Source organism: Nerophis ophidion, linkage group LG16 (genome assembly GCF_033978795.1).
Source record: "Nerophis ophidion isolate RoL-2023_Sa linkage group LG16, RoL_Noph_v1.0, whole genome shotgun sequence".
In the NCBI taxonomy this organism is placed as follows: Eukaryota; Metazoa; Chordata; class Actinopteri; order Syngnathiformes; family Syngnathidae; genus Nerophis; species Nerophis ophidion.
The window spans coordinates 14,201,311-14,228,626 of NC_084626.1; the positions used below are offsets into that span (position 1 = coordinate 14,201,311).

Genomic DNA, 27,316 nt, shown 5'->3' on the forward strand with positions numbered 1-27,316 from the left:
AAAATTCAACCATGCACTGGGACATTTAAGTTGAACAGATGAGTACTGTAATTTAAGCACTTCAATTATAAAAACTAAATGTTAAGTAAGTCATACATTCAAAAAAAAGTCAAAAAATCCACAAAAAATTGTCATAACGGATTTTATCAGACATAAAAGCAGTGAGTCTCCATTTAGGCAGACTAAAACTACTGCTAGCGGGAACTGTGATATTCCTCTTAGACGTTCCACTTTTTGTCAAAACTTTACACTTTACCTCTCTCTGTCAGGTCCAGCTTTGCAAGTTTTAAAGGCAATTTGAAAATGTGGTTTTAGGAGAAACCAGAGTTGTCACCATGTTTAAATGTGTCAATATTTAAATGCTTACGTAGAAAAAAGTTATGTATTTATACTTGGTACAATATTTTATACATAGTTACAATTGTGTAGGCTATGTTGGTGCAATGTTATATGTGTGAGCACATTTGTTAATGATAACTACTTGTGCTGTATAATAATGCACCTACATTTTGGAATAGTCTTCCTGATGATGTCTGGAACCCACATCACCTGTGTGAGAGACCAGCGCACTGTCATTGAGCTAGAATACAGTCTCCCGGATCACCAGCACTTTACTTGAAGTTGATTGGCTTCTGGTACACTCGCGCAGATGTGCATGCGCCTGTTCGGTAGGTAATGTAATTATAAACAAAACACTTTTTTAGATGGGTGATATTTTTGCATTGTTGCTGTTGTTTTGTTTTTATCTATTCATTCTTGTTAGTTATTATTAATTTCCATCCATCCATCCATTTCCTACCGCTTGTCCCTTTTATGGTAGCGGGTGTGGGGTGAGGGGGGGGGGGGGCACCTATTTCAGCTGCATTCAGGCGGAAAGCTGCGTACACCCTGACCAAGTCGCCACCTCATCGCAGTTATTATTAATTTATTTACTTATGATACATTTTTCAAACAGTGTTTTGTATTATATATATATATGTATATACAGTATATATATATATATATATATATATATATATATATATATATATATATATATATATATATATATATATATATATATATATATATATATATATATATAAATATATATATATATCTACTCGATTTTACCATTGGCAATGTTGAAATCCATAGTTTTTTGGGCAGCACGGTGAAACAGGGGTTAGTACATGTGCCTGACAGTACAAAGGTCCTGAGTTCGATCCTGGGCTCGGGATCTTTCTGTGCGGAATTTGCATGTTCTCCTTGTGACTGCGTGGGTTCCCTCCGGGTACTCCGGCTTTCTCCCACCTCCAAACAACATGCACCTGGGGATAGGTTGATTGGCAACACTAAATTGGCTCTAGTGTGTGAATGTTGTCTGTCTATGTGTTGGCCCTGCAATGAGGTGGTGACTTGTCCAGTGTGTACCCCGCCTACCGCCCGAATGCAGCTGTGCTCTATAAATAAACTTGCCTTGCCTAAAACCAGCACTTTAACTGAACAACAATTCAGCGCACTTACACTTTAGAACTTTTCCATCTGCTTTCAGCACTTTAACTACTATGGTGACTTTATTATTGATCTGTCCTTTGATGCGGTCATGCAGTAACCTACGGTTTTATATGGGTCTCCATTTCATTTAATATGAATAATTATATCTGAAGTCTGTTCATCTAACTATTCCGGTTTTGTTAGATGTTGGTGCTGTCTTATTTTCACGTTTTTTTCTGGAACTTATTGTTTTGTACCAACAAGCTCTACATCTGAGTTTATATATTTTATTGTATTGTTTGGATATAAAGTTGGTGGCGTCTTACTTTGCTGTTTTTTATGGACTTTGTGGAAATTAGACCTCCCACCTTCAAAGAGATGCACCTGGGGGTAGGTTGATTAGTAACACTTAATTGGCCCTAGTGTGTGAATGTGAGTGTGAATGTTGTCTGTCTATCTGTGTTGGCCCTGCGATGAGGTGGTGACTTGTCCAGGGTATACCCCGCCTTCCGCCCGATTATAGCTGAGATAGGCTCCAGCACCCCCCGCCACCCCGAAAAGGATAATCGGTAGAAAATGGATGGATGGATGGATGTTTTCAATTGAATAATTATTTTTTTCATTGTATATTTTAAATTTTAATTCTGCCTTCTTGTAATTTTCTGTAAAGCATTTTGAATTGCCCTGTGTACTAATTGTGCTTTATAAATAAACTTGTTTTGCCATGCCTATTTATATATCCTGGGTAAAATTGGGTTGTGAATAAATCTGGTCCTACAGGGCCCTTGTCATTGTGCTATATTCCATCCATGCATCCTTTTTCTACCTAAGGGGTTGCGGGGGGTGCTGAAACCTATCTCAGCTACAACCGGGCGGGAGGCGGGGTACACCCTGGACCAGTCGCCACCTCATCACAGGGCCAACACAGATAGAGAGACAACATTCACACTCACATTCACACACTAGGGCCAATTTAGTGTTGCCAATCAACCTATCCCCAGGTGCATGTCTTTGGAAGTGGGAGGAAGCGAGAGTACCCGGAGGGAACCCACGTATTCACGGGGAGAACATGCAAACTCCATACAGAAAAACCCCAAGCGCAGGATCGAACCCAGGACCTAGGTATTGTGAGGCAGAGCCACTAACCCCTCCTCAACCGTGTTGCCAATATTATGATATTTAAATAATATAGTATAGCGCCACAGGAAATTTGCATTGCCAATCGCTAGCTAGAAACCAGTGCCGCTAATCACTACCTGGAAAGTAGCACTGCTATTTGCCAGCAATCCTAAATGCTCACCAGAATATAATGTTATCATTATTTATTTCTATTTTAGAGTAGGGTGGCCATGCCATCATGGTTTATAAACTACACTGCAGAATGTTGAATCAATGGTAATGTTTATTTTTATTATTATTATTTTCTTTCTTGCCTTCTTTTTTATGTTTATTTGTAATATGTATCGAGGGTGAAATATGTTTTTAAAAAAAGTTTAATCTGCCAAAAATGTTGACGCCCCACTGTTGAAGACCTTTGATATAGCACGAGGAAGTCTGCCTAGCAACATGTGTCACACATTACTATACTATATTATGTCTGCTGATAAGTACACTTCCTTTATTGTTCAAATAAAACAGCATATTTCTCAAATATCACTTAAGTTCCATCTTACCTTCCCGGTGGATCGCACTCCCTTCCAGATGCAAAAGTAGCAGATGATCCAAGCAAGGAGAAGGCACAGAGAAAGCTCCCATTGGATGTTTCCTAAAACCTCGATGCCACTGGATATATTTAGCACCCGTCGTCTGTAAAGATCAGTATATCGTTACTGACTGGCAATTAATTTATGAAGACCAAGAGACACTTATGGAGATTTGTACCAAAAAATGTTTTAAACTGCTTCCGTGACGCATTAATCAACAATTTAGATCGATTCATTCAAAATTCCCCAGTAATTGTAACCATGAGCAAATTTGAATTCAAAGTGAATATAATTTAGGGATTTTTTTTAAAGAAAATTACGCAACTTAGTGACCAAAGTCTGAAAGAGGCTGTGTTTTGTTACCTCTTCATTGTTCATTATGTAGAACTTGGCCTTGGATGTTTATGTTTTGCATAATAGAGCTATTTATTTTCCCCAGAAACGTGTACCCTTGACAAGAAAAATACACCATAAACAAATTGTCAGGAGGATATGCACAGACTAATTTTACAAACCCTGTTTCCATATGAGTTGGGAAATTGTGTTAGATGTAAATATAAACAGAATACAATGATTTGCAAATCCTTTTCAACTCATATTCAGTTGAATGCACTACAAAGACAAGATATTTGATGTTCAAAGCCATAAACTTTATTTTTTTTTTTGCAAATAATAATTCACTTAGAATTTCATGGCTGCAACACGTGCCCAAGTAGTTGGGAACGGGCGTGTTCACCACTGTGTTGCATCACCTTTTCTTTTAACAACACTCAATAAACATTTGGGAAACAGATTGTTGAAGCTTTGAACGTGGAATTCTTTCCCATTCTTGTTTTATGTAGAGCTTCAGTCGTTCAGCAGTCCGGGGTATCCGCTATCGTATTTTACGATTCATAATGCGCCACACATTTTCGATGGGAGACAGGTCTGGATTGCAGGTGGGCCAGGAAAGTACCGACACTCTTTCTTTTACGAAGCCACGCTGTTGTAACACGTGCTGAATGTGGCTTGGTATTGTCTTGCTGAAATAAGCAGGGGTTTCCATGAAAAAGACGGCGCTTAGATGAAAGCATATGTTGTTCCAAAACCTGTATGTACCTTTCAGCATTAATGGTGCCTTCACAGATGTGTAAGTTACCCATGCCTTGGGCACTAATGCACCCCCATACCATAACAGATGCTGGCTTTTGAACTTTGCGTTGATAACAGTCTGGATGGTTCGTTTCCCCTTTGGTCTGGATGACACAATGTTGAATATTTTCCAAAAACAATTTGAAATGTGGACTCGTCAGACCACAGAACACTTTTCCACTTTGCATCAGTCCATCTTAGATGATCTCGGGCCCAGAGAAGCCGGCAGCGTTTCTGGATGTTGTTAATAAATTGCTTTCACTTTGCACAGTAGAGCTTTAACTTGCACTTACAGATGTAGCGACAAACTGTATTTAGTGACAATGGTTTTCTGAAGTGCTCCTGAGCCAATGTGGTGATATCCTTTAGAGATTGATGTTGGTTTTTGATACAGTGCCGTCTGAGGGATCGAAAATCACGGTCATTCAATGTTGGGTTCCAGCCATGCTGCTTACGTGGCGGGATTTCTCCAGATTCTCTGAACCTTTTGATAATATTAAGGACCGTAGATGTTGAAATCCCTAAATGTATTGCAATTGCACTTTGAGAAACATTGTTCTTAAACTGTTTGATTATTTGCTCACGCAGTTGTGGACAAAGGGGTGTACCTCGCCCCATCCTTTCTTGTGAAAGACTGAGCATTTTTTGGGAAGCTGTTTTTATACCCAATCATGGCACCCACCTGTTCCCAATTAACCTGCACACTTGTGGGTTGTTCCAAATAAGTGTTTGATGAGCATTCCTCAACTTTATCAGTATTTATTGCCACCTTTCCCAACTTTTCTGTCACGTGTTGCTGGAATCAAATTGTAAAGTTAATGATTATTTGCGAAAAAAAATTACGTTTATCAGTTTGAACATCAAATATGTTGTCTTTGTAGCATATTCAACTGAATATGGGTTGAAAATTATTTGCAAATCATTGTGAATGCGTGGGTTCCCTCCGGGTACTCCGGCTTCCTCCCACTTCCAAAGACATGCACCTGGGGATAGGTTGATTGGCAACACTAAATTGGCCCTAGTGTGTGAATGTGAGTGTGAATGTTGTCTGTCTATCTGTGTTGGCCCTGCGATGAGGTGGCGACTTGTCCAGGGTGTACCCTGCCTTCCGCCCGATTGTAGCTGAGATAGGCGCCAGCACCCCCCGCGACCCCAAAAGGGAATAAGCGGTAGAAAATGGATGGATGTATTACGTTTATATTTACATCTAACACAATTTCCCAACTCATATGGAAACGGGATTGTATAAAAAATATAGTTGATTGGAATGTTCTATATGAAGGTAGAGGTTATTAAAGGTGCAAAAAATAGCTTTTCCTCAAACCTTTACCTTTCATGACCTACGGATGTTGGGCGAATATCCACAAAAAAAAAAGATGAGAAACTAACAGGGGAAACACTTTTGAGCTTTTGATCCAAAGGCGTTGTGTTTTGAATATTTATTTGCTTGTAAAGAACAGTGAAAATAAATTCCCAAACTGAATCCAGTTTATCAATACACACGTGATCTTCATGTGATCTAAATGGGTCAGCCTCTCGGCAACTTAAATAACTGTTTTTTTGTGGATAGTCACTTAACATCGTCAGCAAAGTAGGACATCCCCTGTCACCCCGCTCACCTCTGCCATGTGAATGCCAAGTGAACAGCTGATATCATTTTTGGTCACATACTACACCCCATTTGACCCACATCCCCATCAATCACCAATGATTTCTCAGAAAGAAAATAGCCACAAAGTCTACAAATAACCTTAGTTGGCACCTACAACGGACTTTTCAATCAGACAGCTCAGTTGATACGTGAGCTCAGGTGTCAACTGTAAATGTTTCAATGTATTTGTGGTGAGTGCTTTTGACAGTGTGATAATATCAAGAATATATTCAAACTAGTTCCTCATTGTCTTTTGTTGCATGCAATTGTATAAGCAAATCTAAATCGATAGTACACAATAACTGAATAAAAGCAGAAACTTCCACCTACTACTCATTTAAAGCCACTGAAAGTACTCCTTTGTCCAAGTACCGTAATTGTTCTCTGAGTTTTTAAACATGAACAAAAACGACCAAAAAATATTTTATGAAAATTAAAATATCGTTCCAATCACACTCGTATCTATTTAATAAAGGTAAAAGGGCCATTTGTTATTTATTTGTATTTCACGTTGCTTTCTGCATGTAAAACTATAATTACTGTCTAAAAAAATATTTTGAGTGTCTTGAACAGATTCGTACTTGGATTTTGAAACGATAAACACATTGTAAATGTACCTATATCCGTGGCATAGGAGTTCAATAAAAAGAAAAAGGTCAGCTCAAATCAAACTGTCAACTGATTTTGTTGTGATATTACAAAATCATACTTTAATCGAAATTGAAGATAGAACCATTTTGGTCTCGTGCTGAGATCTAAAGCGGTGCTTAAAAAACGCCCCACAGTCGCCAAACAAAAGAACATGTGTTTTGATGCAACAAACTTTAATTGGATGGACATAGTATTGGAATTGTATGCTTCTATTTTAATTAAAAAACATGGAAACATTCTGATAAATGTGCAGCATCCTTTTTAGTCTCTTATCAGAAGCCATTTGAGTCCTCTGAGACACATAGTCAATTCATAACACAACTATCAAAGACTTATTATTATACCTGTATGTATACAGTGGTACCTCTGGATACTAGTTTAAGTAGTTCTGTGATGCAGCTCGTAACTCAAAAACCTGTATTGCAAAACACTGTCGCCCATTGAAATCAATTGAAATAAATCCAATCGGTGGTTGCCCCCCCCCCCCCCCCCCCCCCTCCTCCACCAAGAGCACCATTTTTAAAATGAAAACACATTTTTAGATAATAAGAATTGTATGGAAAATGAAAAACACATTTTTAGATAATAAGGAATTGTATAAAAAAAAAATACGATAGAATGTAATACAAACAACTGCAGTAGATTTTGGACGGATCACCTTCCAGATGCTTCACCATCAAAGACTCTTAGCAGTTTCTCCATATTTCCATTGGTGAATGTCCACCGTTTGGATATTATTTTAACATCCTTGGTTGGCGTTATCGGTTCATTCTGCTTCAGTATGTTGCAGACTAGCTACTCTCTAACTCAGGGGTGTCAAACTCATTTTAGATCGGGGGCCACATGGAGAAAAACTCTACTCCCTAAGTGGGCCAGACTGATAAAATTACGACACAATCACCTAAAAATAAAGGCAACTTCAGATTGTTATATTTTTTTATTTAAATCAAATTAAATCAACTTTATTTTTTATAGCACATTTAAAATTCACCACAGGGGTAGCCAAAGTGCTGTGTAATAGGCAGGTTAAAATATAACACAAGAAAAACGAGCAAACACAACACAACACAAACAGAGCACGATCAAAAAAATAAAGAATAAATGAACAAATCCTAATGTTGTTGGGTTTTTTTTACAATTAGATGTTGCGATTAATAGTGTTCTATCTTTATTTGTCGATATTTATACTTTCTGAATAAATTATGTGATCATGTTCATCAATCCACTAATTGGTGTTCATTTTCAATCTATCAAGATAAAAAAAATAATATCACAATCAACAGGATGTCGTATAAGTAGTTTGCTCATTTTCCTCGACTGGTGCTCTAACATCACATGGTTTATTTATTTATTTTTACATATGAAGCATCATCTACAAAGATACAAATAATTGCTCTTGCGACATCTAGTGGACACATTTAAAACAGCGGTTTCTTTCATTCAAAAATTTCGACTCATTTTTATACTTAGCAAACTAATCCCTTGGGCCGGACAGAATCTGTTCCCGTGGGTCATGCGTTTGACACCCCTGCTCTAACTACTTCACCAGCACTGTCCTTGACACTCACTTTCTTCCTTCCCATGGTTGGAAAACAAAGTTATCAATCTCAAGCTATACGCTAATGCTAACGAGTATGTTTTGGTCAGATCTCACAGGGCTCACTGTGACATTTGCTATGCCAACCAGCCAAATTTTTGCCCACAACCTTAAAGGCTTACTGAAAGCCACTACTACCGACCACGCAGTCTGATAGTTTGTATATCAATGATGAAATCTTAACATTGCAATACATGCCAATACGGCCTGTTTAGTTTACTAAATTGCAATTTTAAATTTCGCGCTGAAGTATCATGCTAAAAAGTCGCGGTATGATGACGCTGTGCGCGTGACGTCACGCATTGTAGAGGACATTTTGTTCAGCACCGTTCACAGCTATAAGTCGTCTCTTTTCATCGCATAATTCCACTGTATTATGGACATCTGTGTTGCTGAATCTTTTCCAATTTGTTTAATGAATAATGGAGACGTCAAAGAAGAAAGCTGTAGGTGGGAAGCGGTGCATTGCAGCCACCTTTAGCAACACAATTACAGCCGGTGTTTCATTGTTTATATTCAGAGCGGTCAAGCGAACACGGTTGGATTGGACCACACACACAAAGTACAGTGTATTATGCAGCAATCGTTTCGAAAGATCGTGTTTCGAAGAGGGTCCTTTGCAAAGGGCAGAGATGGGCATCGCCACCACCCATCGACTGGTGCTGGAGAAAGGTGCGGGGCCGACCTTCAGGTTGTACAGGTACGACCATATAATCTCACTAAAACACTAGTAACACAATAAGCAGATAAGGGATTTTCCAGAATGATCCTAGTAAATTTGTCTAATAACATCTGAATCGCTCCACTGTATAGTCTTTTTTTTTTTTCCTAGTCCTTCACTCTCACTTTCTCATCCACAAATCTTTTATCCTCACTCAAATTAATGGGGGAAATTGTCGCTTTCTCAGTCCAAATCGCTCTCGCTGCTGGTGGCCATGATTGTAAACAATGTTCAGATGTGAGGAGCTCATCAACCCGTGACGTCACGCGCACATCGTCTGCTACCTCCGGTACAGGCAAGGCTTTTTTATTAGCGACTTTAAGTTGCGAACTTTATCGTTGATGTTCTCTACTAAATCCTTTCAGCAAAAATTTGGCAATATCGCGAAATGATCATGTATGACACATATAATGGACCTGCTATCCCCGTTTGAATAAGAAAATCTCATTTCAGTAGGCCTTTAAGAGTAACATTTATCGAAGAGACAGCTAGTGCCTGGAAAAACTTGTATTTTGAGGTTTAACTGTATCATGAGTATCAGTGGTTCATCTGAGGTTTTATTTGGTTTTCAAATTCAATGACTGCCAATCTGTCCTACAGTGTTAGTTCTCCTCAAATTCCCTCTTAAAGGCACAGATGGCCAAAGAATACTCACACAAAACCCCTAAAAGAACGTACCGCCAAAACTCTACAACAGACGACGATATGTTCATAGACGACGTCCAGTTGGCGGTATAGTTGCTCAATACCACGCAAGCGTCTGAAATGTATCACAAATGTTTCATTGTGTAAGTGCGACAATGAAACAATGCAGACATTTTGCCTTCTTGCTATGCGGTTTGTGGGGGGGGAGTACCTGTGTTCCATGTGTTATCACAAGTTGCCCATGGCAACTCTCCAGAGAAAGAAGAGAAAAGGTAGAGAAAGGCCCAGGCTAAAATGACAATGTAGCTGATACATCCATAGAAAATGATCAGCTGACTGGCGTATCCGATGCCTGAAAACAACGACTGATGTTAAAAGTTCTTGTCTTCAGGCTCTCAGTTTTAATGCTGAGTGAGAAAAACGTGTTTACCTTCGAACAAGGGGCAGATCTTCCTCCAGCACATGATTCCCCCTTGACTGGTGTACTGGCCCAGAGCTGTCTCCAGAATAAATAAAGGAATACCGCAGGTCCCAAGGAACAGAATGTAAGGAATGAGGAACGCTCCTGCACACAGGTGTAGAACATCACACAAGACAGGATCAACAAGCAGATAAGACAGAGGGCCTGATCTACTAAGATTCAAATACCACGCCATGTGCAAAGTGTAAAAATTACATGTACTATTAGTGGGCATGTTGTGTGCGATCTACTAAGATTGCCATTGTGCAGACCCCCATGGATACACTCATTTACTGCCCATTCATGTAATCATGCTCTTACCTGTGACATTTTGCTATGTATTGAAACATGCAGCAGACATTAGTACCATTTGTTATGAGCATTTCAGAAGCAGTCCTGCAGTGCATCTACAACAGAACCAATATTTTTATTTTTGACAATCCATATATGTTCACAAGCATACGTAGGATGTAACTGCAGCGCGATCGCCTCCTTCCTCAAAGCTATTTCTGCACAACTGCCACTTTGCACTTCCTTTCGAGACATAATGAATACAGACGAAAACAGAGGCTCCAAAACTATTTGAGTCTTGATAAGTGACACTGCATGTGTCAAATATTATATATGTATTTCCTCCTCACAGTATTATGGGCGTTCTGATATTCTAAATGTTCATTAAATGGATTGCGCTCCTTATTCTGCTCTCTAACGAGACATAGTCCTCTACCGCAAGTTTAGTAGATCAGCATTCCGCGCACTATCAAATTTGCTTGTGTAGATCCAGCCCACAGTGTGCAACTTGGGTGTTAAGATTTTTGTTTTCAGCGCCTCAGGCTACTGTGGCCAGGCAGCGGGTCTGGGGCCCCTGGGTCCCAGTGTCCACCCCTTCCCGATGTCTGTCTTGGTTGGGGTCTGCTGGGTCTAGTCCCCGCATCTATCATGGAAGCTCAGTGTGCAGCAGAGTGTTCTGCTGTGCTTCAAGGCAGCCAGCTGCTGGGGTAGTGAGCTTGTGTGTCAGCGTGTCTGTGATCTGTTTTTTTTTTTTTTTTCTTCCCCTCTTCCCTGAGGGGGAGTATCCTCCAGGGCAGTTGCTGGATTTTCCATCCTCATCATTAGGGTCCCTGCAGGTGGGGTGGTTGGTTCCGGCCGTCCTGTGGCGGCCGATTTGGGGGGGTCAACCTGGGGCGGGCCCCACTGTGCTCTGCTGGGGGGGGGGTTGGGCTCGTGGGGGCCCTGATGACCTCCTGGTGCAGATGGTTCCTGTGATAGTGTTTACTCACACGTCCCCTCTGTACTCACCCATGCATTATTTTTGTACATATAGTTGCATGTGTGTGTGTGTGTGTGTGTGTTTGGTATCTGTGTCCGCGCGTGCGTGTGAGATAATTGGGGGTCCGGGTCATCGGATTATTGTTTTTAACTTCGTAAAGCACTTCGCGTTGCATTTCCTTTATGTATGAAAAGGGCTTTATAAATAAAGTTTAATTGATTGATTGATGGTTGCTAAAACAATCTATAAGGTTAATACAGGTCACTTTTTTTCTTCCCCTCCATTTATCTGCTTACTTTTGTAATTCATGTTATCATTACATATATGTATTGTTGATAATAGAGGTAGTTATTGTTCTTATCCATTATCAATAGTGCTATTTCTATCGGTATTTGTATTGCTCCATTTGTAGTATAATAATGTTCATTGTTATTTATGTGTTATTAATCTTTACTTCAGTAACTGTTTCTTTGCTATCACTTTTCATATCATATTTGTTACATATCCTATTTGCTGATGCTGTTTTGTTGTCGTTGTGGTTGTGGTTGCTGTTGTTGTCTCTCTATCTTATCCCCCTCTTGTCACCGCAATTCCTCCCTCTGTCCTCCTTTTTTTCTCTTTCTGTCCCCTCCTGCTCCGATCTGGCTGTGCTAAATATTGATATAAATCCATCCATCTATTTACTACCGCTTGTCCCATTCGGGATCACGGGGGGTGCTGGAGCCTATCTCAGCTGCATTTGGGCAGAAGGCGGGTTACACCCTGGACAAGTCGCCACCTCATCGCAGGGCCAACACAGATAGACAGACAACATTCACACTCACATTCACACATTAGGGCAAATTTAATGTTGCCAGTCAACCTATCCCCAGGTGCATGTCTTTGGAGGATAATATAAATCCATCCATCCATCCATTTTGTACCGCTTATTCCTTTTGGGGTCGCGGCGGGCGCTGGTGCCTATCTCAGCTACAATCGGGAATCCATTGAATAAAATCCAATACAAATAAGGCAACAAGAGAAGTATCCCCCGCTTCTTTTTTTGTGATATAAATCTATACAGCAAATATGAGCATCTACATCAACAATATGATTTGTCTGAGTAGCTGGACAGTACCAAAAAAAAGTTTTTTGTTGTATTTATATGTAGTGAAATCGTTTAGTGTGCAAGGTGTGCATATGGGTTGTTATCAATTAATAATTTTTTGTTTTTCATTGTTTTGCTTTTGTTACTGTAAATTGCATTAGAAAACGATTCACAGTGCTTCACTTTTTCCACGTGTTGTTATGTTACAGCCTAATTCTGAAATGGAAAGAGTTCATGTTTGTCCTCAAAATTGTACACACAATACTCCATAGTGATGATGTGAAATTTTTTTTTTTAGAGATTAGATTTGGATTTATTGGTCGCCGTGGGGAAATTCATTTTCACTGACCGTACATTTAGACAATAAACATTACACATCACGGACAAAAAGACATCATACATGAAAATGACAGCACCAACGCATTTACAGGCTTGTCAGACAGGTCGGCTATAGCTGCAGGAATAAGGCTTTTCCCGAGGCGGGCCCTCCGGAATTTGATGGTTCTGTACCTGCGCCCTGATGGTAGTGGGATGATATATTTGTATAGTGGGTGAGTGATATCCCGGACTATTGTGTTTGCCAGTCAAATGATGGACCTGTGGTCTAGATCTGAGATGTTGGGTATGAGTAGGTCGATGATTTTAGCTGCTGTGTTTGTAATTCGTGTGAGTTTGGTCCGGTTGGTTACAGAAAGCATAGCAAAGAAACATGTGGAACAGTACAGAAGGATGGGTTGAATGATGCTTTGGTACAGTAATAAAATTGTTGCAAATGTATTGAAAACAAAAAAAGTATTAAGAGCCTTTGCTCAATACTTTGTTGTATGTATCTTTGGCAGCAAATACAGCTTTACATTTTTTTGAATATGATGCCGTAAGCTTGGCACACCTTTCCTTGGGCAGGTTCGCCCAGAGTCTCTCAAGCTCCATCAGAATGGATTGGAACCATCTGTGTTTTTAGATATCTCCAGAGATGTTCAATCGGATTTAAGTCTGGGATCTGGCTGGGCCACTCAAGACACTTAAAATAATAATGATAATAATAACAGTAATGATAATAATTTATAATAACATTTACAGAGTTGTGCTGAAACCCTTCTTTTGATATCTTAGCTGTGTACTTAGAGTCATTGTCCTGCTGAAAGATGAACCTTTCACCACAGTCTGAATTCAAGAGCGCTCTAAAACAGATTTAATTCCGGATTTCTCTTGCTGAAATCATCTTTCTGTCTATCTTGACTAATCTCCCAGTTCCTGCCGCTGGAAAACATCCCCTCAGCATGATGCTGCCACTACTATGCTTCACAGGAGAATTTGTATTGGCTTGGTGATGAGTGGTGTCTGGTTTCCTCCAAATGTGTATTTTTGTGCTATTAGATAAGAGAACTTTAATTCTCAGGGTCTGAGAGTCTTTCAGGTGCCTTTTAGCAAAGTCTGGGCATGCTGCCATGTGCTTTTTACGAAGAAATGGCTTCCGTCTGGCCACTCAACCATATAGGCCTAATTGGTGGATTGCTGCAGAGATGGTTTGGTTCTCCTCTCTCCACAAAGGAATGCTGTAGCTCTGACAGAGGGACCTGTAGGTTCTTGGTCAGCTCTTTTATCCCCAGATTGCTAAGTTTAAAAATCCGGTCGGCCCTAGCAAGAGTCCTGTTGGTTACAAACGTATGCCATTTACAGATGATGGGTGCCGCTGTGCTCGTTGGGACCTTCAAGGCAGTATATATTTTTCTGTACCCTTCCCCAGATTTGTGTCTCGAGACAATCCTGTCTCAGAGGCCTACAGACAATCCCTTTGACTTCATACTGTAACGTGCTGGTCGCATGGTGATGCGGGTTTCGTTCTCCCAGGGATGCAGACGGGCTTCGGACACAGCGTGCAGGTAGGAAAAATTATTTATTTAAGAATAAAACCGATTTGGACAAAACTAAAAGAGCCAGCATGGGAGCTAGAAAACAAAATAGCCTAGCGTGGAAGCTAGCAGGAAGCAAGCAGGAAACAAAACGTCGTTACTTTTTGTGCGAAGACAAATTAGGAAGCAAGACTGAATGAACGGAAAAGGCAGGCTTAAATAAAGACAGCAATCACAAGACAGGTGCACATTCGGAACAGGCGGCAGGTGAAAATAATGAGTAACTATGGAATCCAAACTGAGAGGTGCACAAACAAGAGCCGAAGAAGTCCAAAACTAACAGAAAACACAAAAAAAACGCAAAAATCAAAATCAAAATATGACCCAGGCAGCGGATCATAACACATGCTTGGTTTTTGCTCTGCCATGCACTGTCAAGTGTAAGACCTTATATATAGACAGGGGTCCGCCTTTCCAAGCCTAATCAACTAAATTTGCCACAGGTTGACTACAATTAAGTTGTACGAACATCTCAAAGATGGTCAGTTAAAAGAGGATACCCCTTAACTCACTTTTCAGCTTCATGGCAAAGGCTGGGATTTCTCTGTTTATTATGTTTAATACATTTGCAAAAATCTCTATAAAACTTGTTCACATTGTCATCATGGAGCATTGTGTGTAGAATGTTCAGGACAAAAATTTATTTATTCCATTGTGGAATAAAGTTGGAACATAAAATGAGGTAAAAGTAAAGTGCTGTGACTACTTTCCGGTATTTAAAACTACATAATCTCCCCATATTGTGCCACTCCTAGAAACTGATAGGCCACACAAGTTTGTTTTCAAAACACGAACCTATGAGCATTATAATTTGCTTTATTACCTGTGGTAGTTGTTCCACAGCAGTTGATGCTGCCCACCTACACTACACTAATGAAGATTGCAGTAACTTATTATATAGGAACTCATTTGGACAACCGATCAAAGTCATGGACCAATTTTTCAAAAAAACACATCAATGTATGGTACAAAAACACACAACTTGCCCACTGAACTATGTGCACATTATAAAAAATATATCTAATACACCCATTTAACCCCTTTTAGGCCTGATGGGTAATATACAGTATGCAAAACACTCTCCACACTTCGACATGTTTGGCGCATTTTAGTGGCTTGGGGGACATTGATGGAAAATGGATGGATGGATATTTCTGATTGATTACATAACTTTAAAGGCCTACTGAAATGAGATTTTCTTATTCAAACGGGGATAGCAGGTCCATTCTATGTGTCATACTTGATCATTTCGCGATATTGCCATATTTTTGCTGAAAGGATTTAGTAGAGAACATCGACGATAAAGTTCGCAACTTTAGGTCGCTAATAAAAAAGCCTTGTCTTTACCGGAAGTAGCAGACGATGTGCGCGTGACGTCACTGGTCGTAAGGCTCCTCACATCTGAACATTGTTTACAATCATAGCCAGCAGCACCTAGAGCTACTCGGACCGAGAAAGCGACAATGTCCCCATTAATTTGAGCGAAGATGAAAGATTCGTGGATGAGGAAATTTAGAGTGGAGGCCTAGAAAAAAAAAAAAAAAAAAAAAGTAAAAAAAAAAAAAAAAAAGGCGATGGCAGTGAGAGTGATTCAGATGTTTTTAGACACATTTACTAGGATAATTCTGGGAAATCCCATATCTGCCTATTGTGTTGCTATTAATTTAGTGAGTTAAATAGTACCTTAAAGTCAGAGGAGTGAGGCCACGGGTGTTTTGACGCCAGAGTCTCTGAGAGAAGTCACGGCAGCTGCAGGATGACCCTGGCTCCGCTGATCTCCGGTAAGAGGCGACTTATTTCCACAATTTTCTCACTGAAAACTGCTGGTTGACATGTAGTCGGGATCCATGTTCGCTTGACCGCTCTGATCCATAGTAAAGCTTCACCTCCAGCAATATTAAACAAGGAAACACTGTGTGTTTGTTTGGCTAAAGGCTAAAAGCTTCCCACCTCCATCTTTCTACTTTGACTTCTCCATTATTAATTGAACAAATTACAAAAGATTCAGCAACACATATGTCTAAAATACTGTGTAATTGCGCGATGAAAAGAGATGACTTTTAGCCGTAAGTGGTGCTGGGCTAATTAATATGTCCCCTCCGACCAATAACGTCACAAACATGCGTCATCAAACGCGTCATCATTCCGCAACGTTTTCAACAGGAAACTCCACAGGAAATTTTAAATTGTAATTTAGTAAACTAAACCGGCCGTATTGGCATGTGTTGCAATGTTAATATTTCATTACTGATATATAAAGTATCAGACTGCATGGTCGGTAGTAGTGGGTTTCAGTAGGCCTTCAAAGAGGTTGTCAGTAAAGTTCATAAGGTAGGAATGGTTCACATACTCTTATTATTCAATATTTTATCATTTATACTTCATGATGGGCAATCTTAATCAGTGGATTTGGCGTTTACATATTCGGTTGGCGGGCACTGTTTTTTGATTGATGATGACAGATGATGAGCAGTCAGGTTCCAGACGTCCGTGGTAATTCACTAAACATAAGCCATTTTTTCGCAAGTGTGTTTAAAGTATTTACCTGCCCACACAAGAACAGGTGCATCCATCTGTTTTGAACGTTATTTCAGTCCCACCATCTTTTGTTATTTCACAGTGATTCTATAGTTCTACTCAATACAGGTTTTTTTTGTTGTGTAAATGTTATGGGTATGACTTCAGCGGTTTCTCCCTCTTGTGCGCGTCCTCACGAGCGCGCCGCGAACCACGCCCACAGGCGCTCCCTCTTGGCTGCGAGCGCGCTTCAGCGCGGCTGCAAACGCTCCGCAATCAACCCACCTGACCGTGATGAGCGATCAGCCTTCATAACCCAGCAGAACCTGAGACCTGACGCTAGAACGTAGCTTCTCGTACGCTGTACACTCCCCGTCGTCATTCCCCGTCGCCAAGTGTGTCTCGTCAACCTAAAAAAACCCCGTGGATCTTCCCGTGCCTCCCTGGATATCGACATCACGCCTGTCTACTGACCACGACGCCGCGCTCCTCCCCTTGATCCTCCGCCTGTCCTCCGACGCTCGAGCCTGCCTTGCCCTTGATTGGCTACCTCCGCCTGGATCAACACGCACCATCAACACCCTCTTATCTCCACGCTCAGATAAGTCACACACTTAGTACATTTCATCTCTTTTGGGTAATTACACACCGCACTCACATATCTTGTTGCTTATTAAAGCATTGATCGCTCACGACTTCATCATCCTCCTGCCGTCTTCTTCTTCCACTGTCACGTCACAGTACGTTCTAGCCATGTCAGAACCAGACGGCAAGGACGCGTCACGTACCCCGCTCCCCTCCCGAGGCTCCCCTGTCCCAAGCGTCACAGCCATGCACACGGCACTCCAGCAGCACCAAGAGCGCTTTTGTGTCCTTGAAAATAAGCTTGATGCTGCTTTTGCTAGCCTGTTGGCTCGACTGGACTTGATCTCCCCGAGCTCTGCTGCTTCCCCGGAACTCGTACAAGTTGCCCCCACCGCGGCAGCCCCCACGCAGCCCCCGTCAACCTGCGAGCTGAAGATCGCTAGCCCCAAGGCTTACGAAGGGGATTTTGAGCTATGTCGTGGCTTCCTGGTCCAGTGTGACATGGTTTTTCGTCATCAGCCATCCCGCTACACTTCTGACGGGGCCCAGATCGCCTTCATTTTGTCCTTGTTGACTGGAAGGGCTCTCCAGTGGGCCACAGCAGCTGTGGACCGCAACCTGGATCTCAGCTTGAACTATACTGCTTTTCGCGCTGAGTTTAGGGCCGTTTTCGACCACCCCTCCGATGGAGGAGACTCCGCCTCACGTCTTCACTCCCTTCAACAAGGCTCTCGTTCTGTGGCAGACTACACACTGGAGTTCCGCACCCTGGCCGCAGACAGCGGGTGGGACAACAAGGCCTTGTTGAGCGCCTACCGTCGGGGCCTTTCTGACGAAATCAAGGTCGGATTGCTGCGGGACTGACCTTCCTCCTATCAAGACCTCATTCAGTTGGCACTTCTCATGGACCAAAGGCTCAAGGAACGGGCAGCAGAACGAAGACTTGCAGCCCGTGAGAAGACCAGACGGCCGGTGTGGGAGACCCGAGCCGCATCTTACTCCCCTACCATGGCATAAGGTCAAAATGAAGGCGCCCCCTTGGTGGACCAGCCTGGATTTTCCCCCGCACCAACCAGCGGGGTAGAACCCATGCAGTTGAACAGGACACGACTGGCCACGGAGGAACGGGAGAGGAGGTTCCGTCAGCGCCTCTGCCTCTACTGCGGTTGTGCGGGTCACATGATCCGGACCTGTCCCACACGACCAAAAGACCAGGCTCACAAGTAAGTGAGTACTTGTGAGCCACACCACCTTTGCCCAGAGCCGCAGTGACCCGGGCATCCTTTTTTCCCCGCAACGTTGTCCTGGAAGTCAAGAAAACTGAAGGTGGGAGCATATTTGGACTCTGGAGCAGATGAGAGTTTTATGGATCGTGATTTCGCCTGTCAAGCCGGGATTGAGCTTCTACCTTTGGAAGAGTCTCTACCAGCTCAGGCCTTGGACGGACATCCCCTGGGACCCATCACCCACCGTACAGTACTGCTAACCCTCACCCTGTCCGGCAACCACACGGAACAGATTAGTTTGTTGATCCTCAACGCCCTGGTCGCTCCCCTTGTCCTCGGCCGTTCATGGCTTCGCCAGCACGACCCCCAGATTTCCTGGACCTCTGGGAGGATCCTAGCCTGGAGCACAGCATGCCATGCTAACTGTCTCTTAGCAGCAGCCCCCATCTCTGAGAACCCCAAGCTCAAGTCTTCCCAATCTGACCTGTCTGGGGTTCCCGTGGTCTACCATGACCTTGCCGCAGTATTCAGTAAGTCACAGGCACTATCACTACCCCCACACAGACCATATGACTGTTCCATAGATCTCATACCCGACGCTGTACTTCCCACTAGCCGCCTGTATAACCTTTCCATACCTGAGAAGAAGCCCATGTCTGATTACATCTCGGAATCCCTCGCTTCTGGCATCATCACCCCCTCCAAATCACCGGTTGCTGCTGGATTCTTCTTTGTCAGCAAGAAGGATGGGTCACTGCGCCCCTGCATCGACTACCGCAAACTCAACCTTATCACGAATAAGAACCGGTACCCGCTACCACTCATGAGCTCCTCCTTCGAACCCCTTGCACCTGCTACCATTTTTAACAAGTTGGATCTCCGCAACGCATACCATCTAGTCCGGATTAGGAAGGGGGATGAATGGAAGACTGCCTTTAACACACACCTAGGCCACTTTGAGTACCGGGTCATGCCCTTCGGCCTGACCAACGCCCCAGCCGTCTTCCAGGCTCTTGTTAATGATGTGCTGAGAGATATGCTGGAGAAGTTTGTTGTGGTATATCTTGATGATATTTTGATTTTCTCCCAGAACCTGCAGGACCATCAACAGCACGTCCGCCTTGTCCTCCAGCGGCTCCTCGAAAATTGCCTTTTCGTCAAGGCAGAGAAGTGCGAGTTCCATTCCTCATCGGTAAACTTTTTGGGTGACATCATTGAGAGGGGTAACATTCAAGCTGACCACAAGAAGGTAAAGGCAGTGATGGATTGGCCCCAACCCACCACTCGTACTGAGCTTAGACGATTCCTAGGCTTTGCGGGGTTTTATCGTCGTTTCATATTTGACTTTAGCAAGGTAGCCGCACCACTCCATGCACTAACTTCCACCAATGCTGCTTTTATTTGGAACAAGGAGGCAGACAGCGCATTCTTGAGCCTCAAGAGAAGCTTCAGTTCCGCTCCCATCCTGGTACACCCTGACCCTGACAAGCCATTCACGGTGGAAGTAGATGCATCCGATGCCGGGATTGGAGCAGTTTTGTCCCAAAGGGCTAACAGTAATAATGTGTTGCACCCTTGCGCATTTTTTTCCAGACGCCTAACACCAGCCGAGAGGACCTATGATGCTGGTAACCGAGAACTGTTGGCCGTCCACAAAGCTTTGATGGAATGGAGACACTGGCTGGAGGGGGCCAAACATCCGTTCCTGGTCCTGACGGATCACCGTAACCTCGTTCACATCCGTTCCGCAAGGAGACTTAACGACAGGCAAGCACGCTGGTCACAGTTTTTTGGTCGGTTCAATTACACTCTCACTTACAGACCGGGGTCACGCAACGGCAAGGCCAACGCCCTTTCACGGATTTTCTCTGAGGAACCTACCAGTAAACCAACCGCGGAGACCATCCTTCCCCCGAACCGCATCTTTGGGATGGTAACTTGGGAAATCGAAGGCCTGGTGAAGACAGCCCTTCAGTCCGACCCTGAACCCGGAAACGGACCCCCCAATAGACTTTTCGTTCCACAACCCTTAAGGAGCAAGGTACTCGATTGGGCACATTCTAGTCTGTTTACATGTCATCCCGGACTTCACAGATCACTTGCTTTCATTCGACGCCGCTTCTGGTGGCCTTCCATGGAGGCGGACACTCGCAAATGTTTCGCTGCCTGCTGCGTTTGCGCACGGAACAAGGCAGACCACAGCCCTCCTGCTGGACTATTACATCCTCTGCCCATCCCTAGTCGACCGTGGTCTCACATCGCTCTGGACTTTATCACTGGACTTCCCCCCTCTAAAGGTAACACCACAATCCTCACCGTTATCGACAGATTTTCCAAGGCAGCCCATTTCATACCCTTACCCAAGCTTCCATCTTCGGCCGAGACCACAGAACTGCTGGTTCAGCATGTGGTAAGAATTCACGGGATTCCCAAGGCTGCAGTGGAGGACCAGCCTTATTTAAAAGGCAGACCAGGAGGACAGGAAAAGGCGTGATACCCCTGCTGTAGTCGGTTAACTCATTGTGTCCTGATTGTCAAATTATCACTAATATATCAAATTTGGACCACATTCCATTGAGCTGCTCTGGTGTCAGAATCCTTGGGCTGTCATCTTATGTTTCAGCCTTCTTTCATCTCTGTAAAATTAAAATAAAAATTAGTTCCGCTGAGATCATTATTAATGAGTTCGTTACGTCTCGTCTCGATTACTGTAACGTATTGATTTCGGCCCTCCCTATGTCTAGCATTAAATGATTACAATTGGTACAAAATGCGGCTGCTAGACCTTTGATCAGAACAAGAAAGTGTGATGGTTTCTATTCTGCGGGATGCCCTACCGCTAACAGTTAGAGATGCTATCTCAGTAGAAGCATCTAAAGGCCTACTGAAACCCACTACTACCGACCACGCAGTCCGATAGTTTATATATCAATGATGAAATATCAACATTGCAACACATGCCAATACGGCCTTTTTAGTTAACTAAATTGCAATTTTAAATTTCCCGGGGAGTTTCCTGTTGAAAACGTCGCGGAATGATGACGCATACGCGTGACGTCACGGACTGTAAGGAACTATTAGCGCTGCACGACACACAGCTAAAAGTCATCTCTGTTCATGGCGTAATTACACAGTATTTTGGATATCTGTGTTGCTGAATCTTTTGCAATTTGTTCATTTAATAATGGAGACTATAAAGGTAGAATGCTGTTGGTGGAAAGCGGTGGATTTCAGCTGTCTTTAGCACTGAGATACAGCCGGTGTTTCTTTGTTTGTTGTGAAGCAGCGAACATGTTTTCTCTACGTCAACCAGCATGTTTTTGGATGGCGAAATTGTGATATATATCTTACCGAAGACATCAGTGGATTATTCGTCGTTCCGCAGCAGCTGTAGGGTTGGCTCCTCGGCTTCTCTCTGAGACAGTGTGTGTTTACCGCAGCCATCCGACCTTGAGGCATGTCTTTACACTCTTTACTTTACAATCTTTAAAATCTCACTAAAACAATATTAAAACAATAAGCAGATAAGGGATCTTCCAGAATTATCCTAGTAAATGTGTCTAATTACATCTAAAACGCTCACACTGTCGTCGTCCGGAGCAATCGCTTTTTTTTTTCTTTCTATTACTTCACTATCAATATCCTTATTCACGAATCTTTCATCCTCGCTCAAATTAATGGAGGAATTATCGCTTTCTCGGTCCAAATTGCTCTTACTGCTGGTGGCTCCAATTAAAAACAATGTGAATATGTGAGGAGCCATCAACGGGTGACGTCATCGTCTGCGACTTCCGGTAAAGGCAGGGCTTTTCTGTTAGCGACCAAAAGTTGCGAACTTTATCGTTGATGTTCTCTACTAAATCCTTTCAGCAAAAATATGGCAATATCGCGAAATGATCAAGTATGACACATAAAATGGACCTGCTATTCCCGTTTAAATAAGAAAATCTAATTTCAGTAGGCCTTTAAGTCCCAACTTAAAACTAATTTGTATACTCTAGACCAGTGGTTCTTAACCAGGGTTCGATCGAACCCTAGGGGTTCGGTGAGTCGACCTCAGGGGTTCGGCGGAGGTCAAAAAACACCCGACTCATCGTGTAAATACAAACTTCTCCCTGTTGGCATATTATGAATACGACAACAGCTGATTGATTTGCAGGTGTGTAATTTGTTGTTAGTTTATGCACTGTCTTAGTTTTGTTGTTTGAACAAGGTGATGTTCATGCTCGGTTCATTTTGTGCACCAGTAAAAAAAACATGGTAACACTTTAGTATGGGGAACATATTCACCATTAATTAGTTGCTTATTAACATGCTAATTAGTAACATATTGGCTCTTAACTAGTCATTAAGTACTAATTAATGCCTTATTCGGCATGGCCTTATTATAACCCTAACCCTCCAACACTAACCCTAACCCTAATCAAATAACTCTAAATTAAGTCTTTATTACTTACAATATGTTACCCTAGTGTCCAAATAAGTCTAAATTAAGTCTTTGTTACTTAGAATATGTTCCACATACTAAAATGTTACCAAAAACATACACCTTTGTCTTGAATTTGAAAAAAAACAAACATTTTATTATTCACTAAAGAAGGGTTCGGTGAATGCGCATATGAAACTGGTGGCGTTCGGTACCTCCAACAAGGTAAAGAACCACTGTTCTAGCCTTTAAATAGACCCCCCTTTTAGACCAGTTGATCTGCTTTCTCTTTTCCTTTCTCCTACATGCAGAGGTTATCAGGTGACCACAGATGACGCGCAAGCTGTTCAAAGTCGAGACCCGGGGTGGACCACTCATCTGTGCATCAGTTGATGAAGTCTCTGCGCTGCTGACTTGTCTCCACTCAGGATGATCACCTGCTGGCCCCACTATGGACTGGACTGTCACATTATTGACTAGATCCACTTGACATCCATCAACTAGAGCCACTCGACATCCATTGCACCATGTATCCCATTCGGTTGAATTTTTTCCAGCCCTGATGTGAGATCTGAGCCGAGGATGTCATTGTGGTTTGTGCAGCCCTTTGAGACACAAGTGATCAAGGGAAATATAAATAAACTTTTATTGGTTGAATGATGTTTCATTGAAGTCATAAAACTGTTCACATGCTGGCTTTTCAAATTGCGGCTCATGAAGAAAAGTACTCAACATAATATAACGCCTCTGATTCTGCCTTAGCGGAATTAACCTATGTATTTGCCAAACCACTTGTCAAATAGAAGACATTGCTAAGTTCTGCCAATTATCAGTCAACCACAGACTTGCTTTTTCTTCAGTGAATATGCTAACCGAGCATGAAGTTGAAATGTTGCTTTCATCTGTGTCGCCGTCCTACTCCTTGTTGTCTATTATGTTGTACCATTGTGTAAAAAGTGGATAAAGTACACAACAGAACTTCTTGGAAAGACATACTCTCATTAGCATGAAAGCTACAGTCACACAAAACAACAGGTTCGCAGTCGGGCTGACTAAAATCCATTTTAAGATGTCTAAATTCCAGCAGCAAAGCTACATTAAAGACAAAATCAAAATATGCAAAAATGGTAAAAATTCAATCTTATCCCATTGAATATTTATCTCATGAAATGGTCAATATCCTCAAAGGTAAAGTATTAAAGTCATACATTAAAGAAAGCAAGTAATGTAAAAATGAATACCTTTACTACAGATGTCCGATAATGGCTTTTTTGCCAATATCAGATATTCCCATATTGTCCAACTCTTAATTACCGATACTGATATCAACTGACTCTGATATATACAGTTGTGGAATTAACACATTATTATGCCTAATTTTGTTGTGATGCCCTGCTGGATGCATTAAACAATGTAACAAGGTTTTTCAAAATAAATCAACTCAAGTTATGGAAAAAAATGCCAACATGGCACTGCCATATTTATTATTGAAGTCACAAAGTGCATTATTTTTTTTCAATGCCCCAAATCAGCAGTTTGGATTTTGGGACATGCTCTCCCTGAACGAGCATGAAGAGGTTGAAGTGGGCGGGGTTGAGATGGGGGGGAGAGAGCCGTAGGACGGGAATATTGTAGCGCCCCGGAAGAGTTAGTGCTGCAAGGGATTTTGAGTATTTGTTCTGTTGTGTTTATGTTGTGTTACGGTGCGGATGTTCTCCCAAAATGTGTTTGTCATTCTTGTTTGGTGTCGGTTCATAGTGTGCCGCATATTTGTAACAGTGTTAAAGTTGTTTATACGGCCCCCCTCAGTGTGACCTGTATAGCTGTTGACCAAGCATGCCTTGCATTCACTTGTGTGTGTGAAAAGCCATAGATACTATGTGACTGGGCCGGCACGCAAAGGCAGTGCCTTCAAGGTACTTCTCCCTATGTCGGTACAGCAGCATTTTAAAAAATCATAAATTTTGCTTCTTGAAACCTACAATCTATGATATTACATTTTAAAGCATTTTTTGGTCAATAATATCGGCAGTCCGATATTATCAAACTCTCTAACCTTTACCCTTTTCCTTCTAACTGATTTTTGATGATTTATTCCTTTATTTTAATGACTATCATGCATATCTTATTCTCAGCACTGTCCTTCACACTCGCTTTCTTACCTCCCATGCTAGGTTATGTCGATTTATGACGATTAGACCGCATGCCCTGGGCGGAGCTTACGGCGTTCACTGAGACGTTTGCTACGCCGACTAGCTGTGGGGCATTTGTAACGCAACTTTTTGCTCGAAACCTAAAGCATGACATTAAGTCGAGAGAGACAGCTTGTATCCTGAAAAAACGTGTAAGATGGGGCACTCGTATCCAGAGGTTCTACTTTGATTGATTGATTGAAACTTTTGTTAGTAGATTGCACAGTCCAGTACATATTCCGTACAATTAACCACTAAATGGTAACACCCGAATGAGTTTTTCAATTTGTTTAAGTTGGGGTCATCCGAAAAGTATTCACAGCGCTTCACTTGTCCCACATTTTGTTATGTTACACGCTTATAAATTCAATTTTGTCCTCAAAACTCAACAGCCAATATCCCATAGTGACAATGTGAAAATGTTTTTTTTTAAATGTTGCAAATGTATTACTCAAAACTTTGTTGAAGCACCTTTGGTAGCAATTACAGCCTGAAGACTTTTTGAATACGATGTCAAAAGTTAGGCACACCTATCTTTTGGCAGTTTCACCCATTCCTCTTTGCCAGTTACTCCTTGCAGCATCTTTCAAACTGCATCAGGTTGGATGGGAAACATTGGTTTTCATCAGTGACTTGCGATGAGGTTTATAACATAATCAGGATCAGATTTACACATTTACAGCGCAGATTATTTGCCATTTGATTGCCAGCAGTTTACGGGTTGTTTCATTTCTGCATTCTTTACACATACAAACTGTCACCCACAAAATGTGTATTTCATTAAAAACAAAACAAAAATAATGTTATCGCCGTCTCACCTTTACTTATAAATTAAATCCATGCGCCGGTCATTTTGGATAAAAATATGCGTCACTTTCTGGTAAAAGTCTTCCTTCACTTCCTTCAGTTTTAAAAGTCTTGTAAGAGTTCAACATAGTTTCCGCGATTAGCAGAGCTCCTACTCTCATCATTTCCACGAAATGCTAGCTGCTGTTTGGCGAGGAAGCAGGTCCCATTGATGACATCTTTTAGAATCTCTTAATTCTCATTTACCTTAGCATTGTGGACACTGATGTTGAGTCGCTGCTGTTCATCCAAAGCCAAGTCTATCCTTGTCATCCCAAATGTTTTTAGCGCAATCTAGCTTTGAATATGAGCAGCCGACCGCTCGTTTGGTGAGGCTTTTTTGCAAATTCTTTAGGTCACAAAATCCCATTTGAGTCCACACAGTTCCACAGGTTGAAAAAAGAAGGCAAGGAAAGCAGAAAAGGCAGTTTCTTGCAGAACATCCACAAAGCCAGTCTTTTCACGTATACCACTCCGTCTGGAAAGAGGGGGTAACTTTCTGTCCTGCTAATTGAAACAAACCATTCAGCTCTGGGGTTGGTCTTCCTTTAGTAATTATCTCCTGCTTCGCTTGAAAGTCCACTTTAGAAAACTGTTTAAGTGCGGAAATTTAACGGCAGCAACACATTGCAAAACAAATGTTGGCTCAGGGGCATTTTTACCACTGTGTTACATTGCCTTTCCTTTTAACAACACTCAGGTAACGTTTGGGAACTGAGCAGACCAATTTTTGAAGCTTTTCAGGTGGAATTCTTTCCCATTCTTGCTCAATGTAAGGCTTAAGTTGTTCAACAGTCTGGGGTCTCTGTTGTGGTATTTTACGCTTCATAATGCGCCACACATTTTTGATGGGAGACAGGTCTGGACTACATCCAGGCCAGTCTAGTACCCGCACTCTTTTACTATGAAGCCACACTGTCGTAACACGTGGCTAGGCATTGTCTTGCTGAAATAAGCAGGGGCGTCCATGATAACGTTGCTTGGATGGCAACATATGTTGCTCCAAAACCTGCATGTACCTTTCAGCATTAATGGTGCCTTCACAGATGTGTAAGTTACTCATGCCTTGGGCAATAATACACCCCCATACCATTACATCCATCCATCCATCCATTTTCTACCGCTTATTCCCTTTTGGGGTCACAGGGGGCGCTGGCGCCTATCTCAGCTACAATCGGGCGGAAGGCGGGGTACACCCTGGACAAGTCGCCACCTCATT

At 42.1% G+C, this 27,316-nt stretch overlaps 1 protein-coding gene across 1 annotated transcript in view; it reads right to left on the reverse strand.

Moving 5' to 3' along the window:
* Positions 1 to 27,316, reverse strand: part of slc6a11a (solute carrier family 6 member 11a) — a 92,437-nt gene that overhangs the window by 52,019 nt on the left and 13,102 nt on the right. Inside the window, exons 2-5 of the mRNA XM_061874361.1 lie at positions 10,006 to 10,140; positions 9,787 to 9,927; positions 9,609 to 9,690; positions 3,150 to 3,282 (exon numbers count right to left, since the gene is read on the reverse strand). Of these exons, the coding sequence (XP_061730345.1) occupies positions 3,150 to 3,282; positions 9,609 to 9,690; positions 9,787 to 9,927; positions 10,006 to 10,140 (491 nt within the window). The remainder of the gene's footprint in view (positions 1 to 3,149; positions 3,283 to 9,608; positions 9,691 to 9,786; positions 9,928 to 10,005; positions 10,141 to 27,316) is intronic.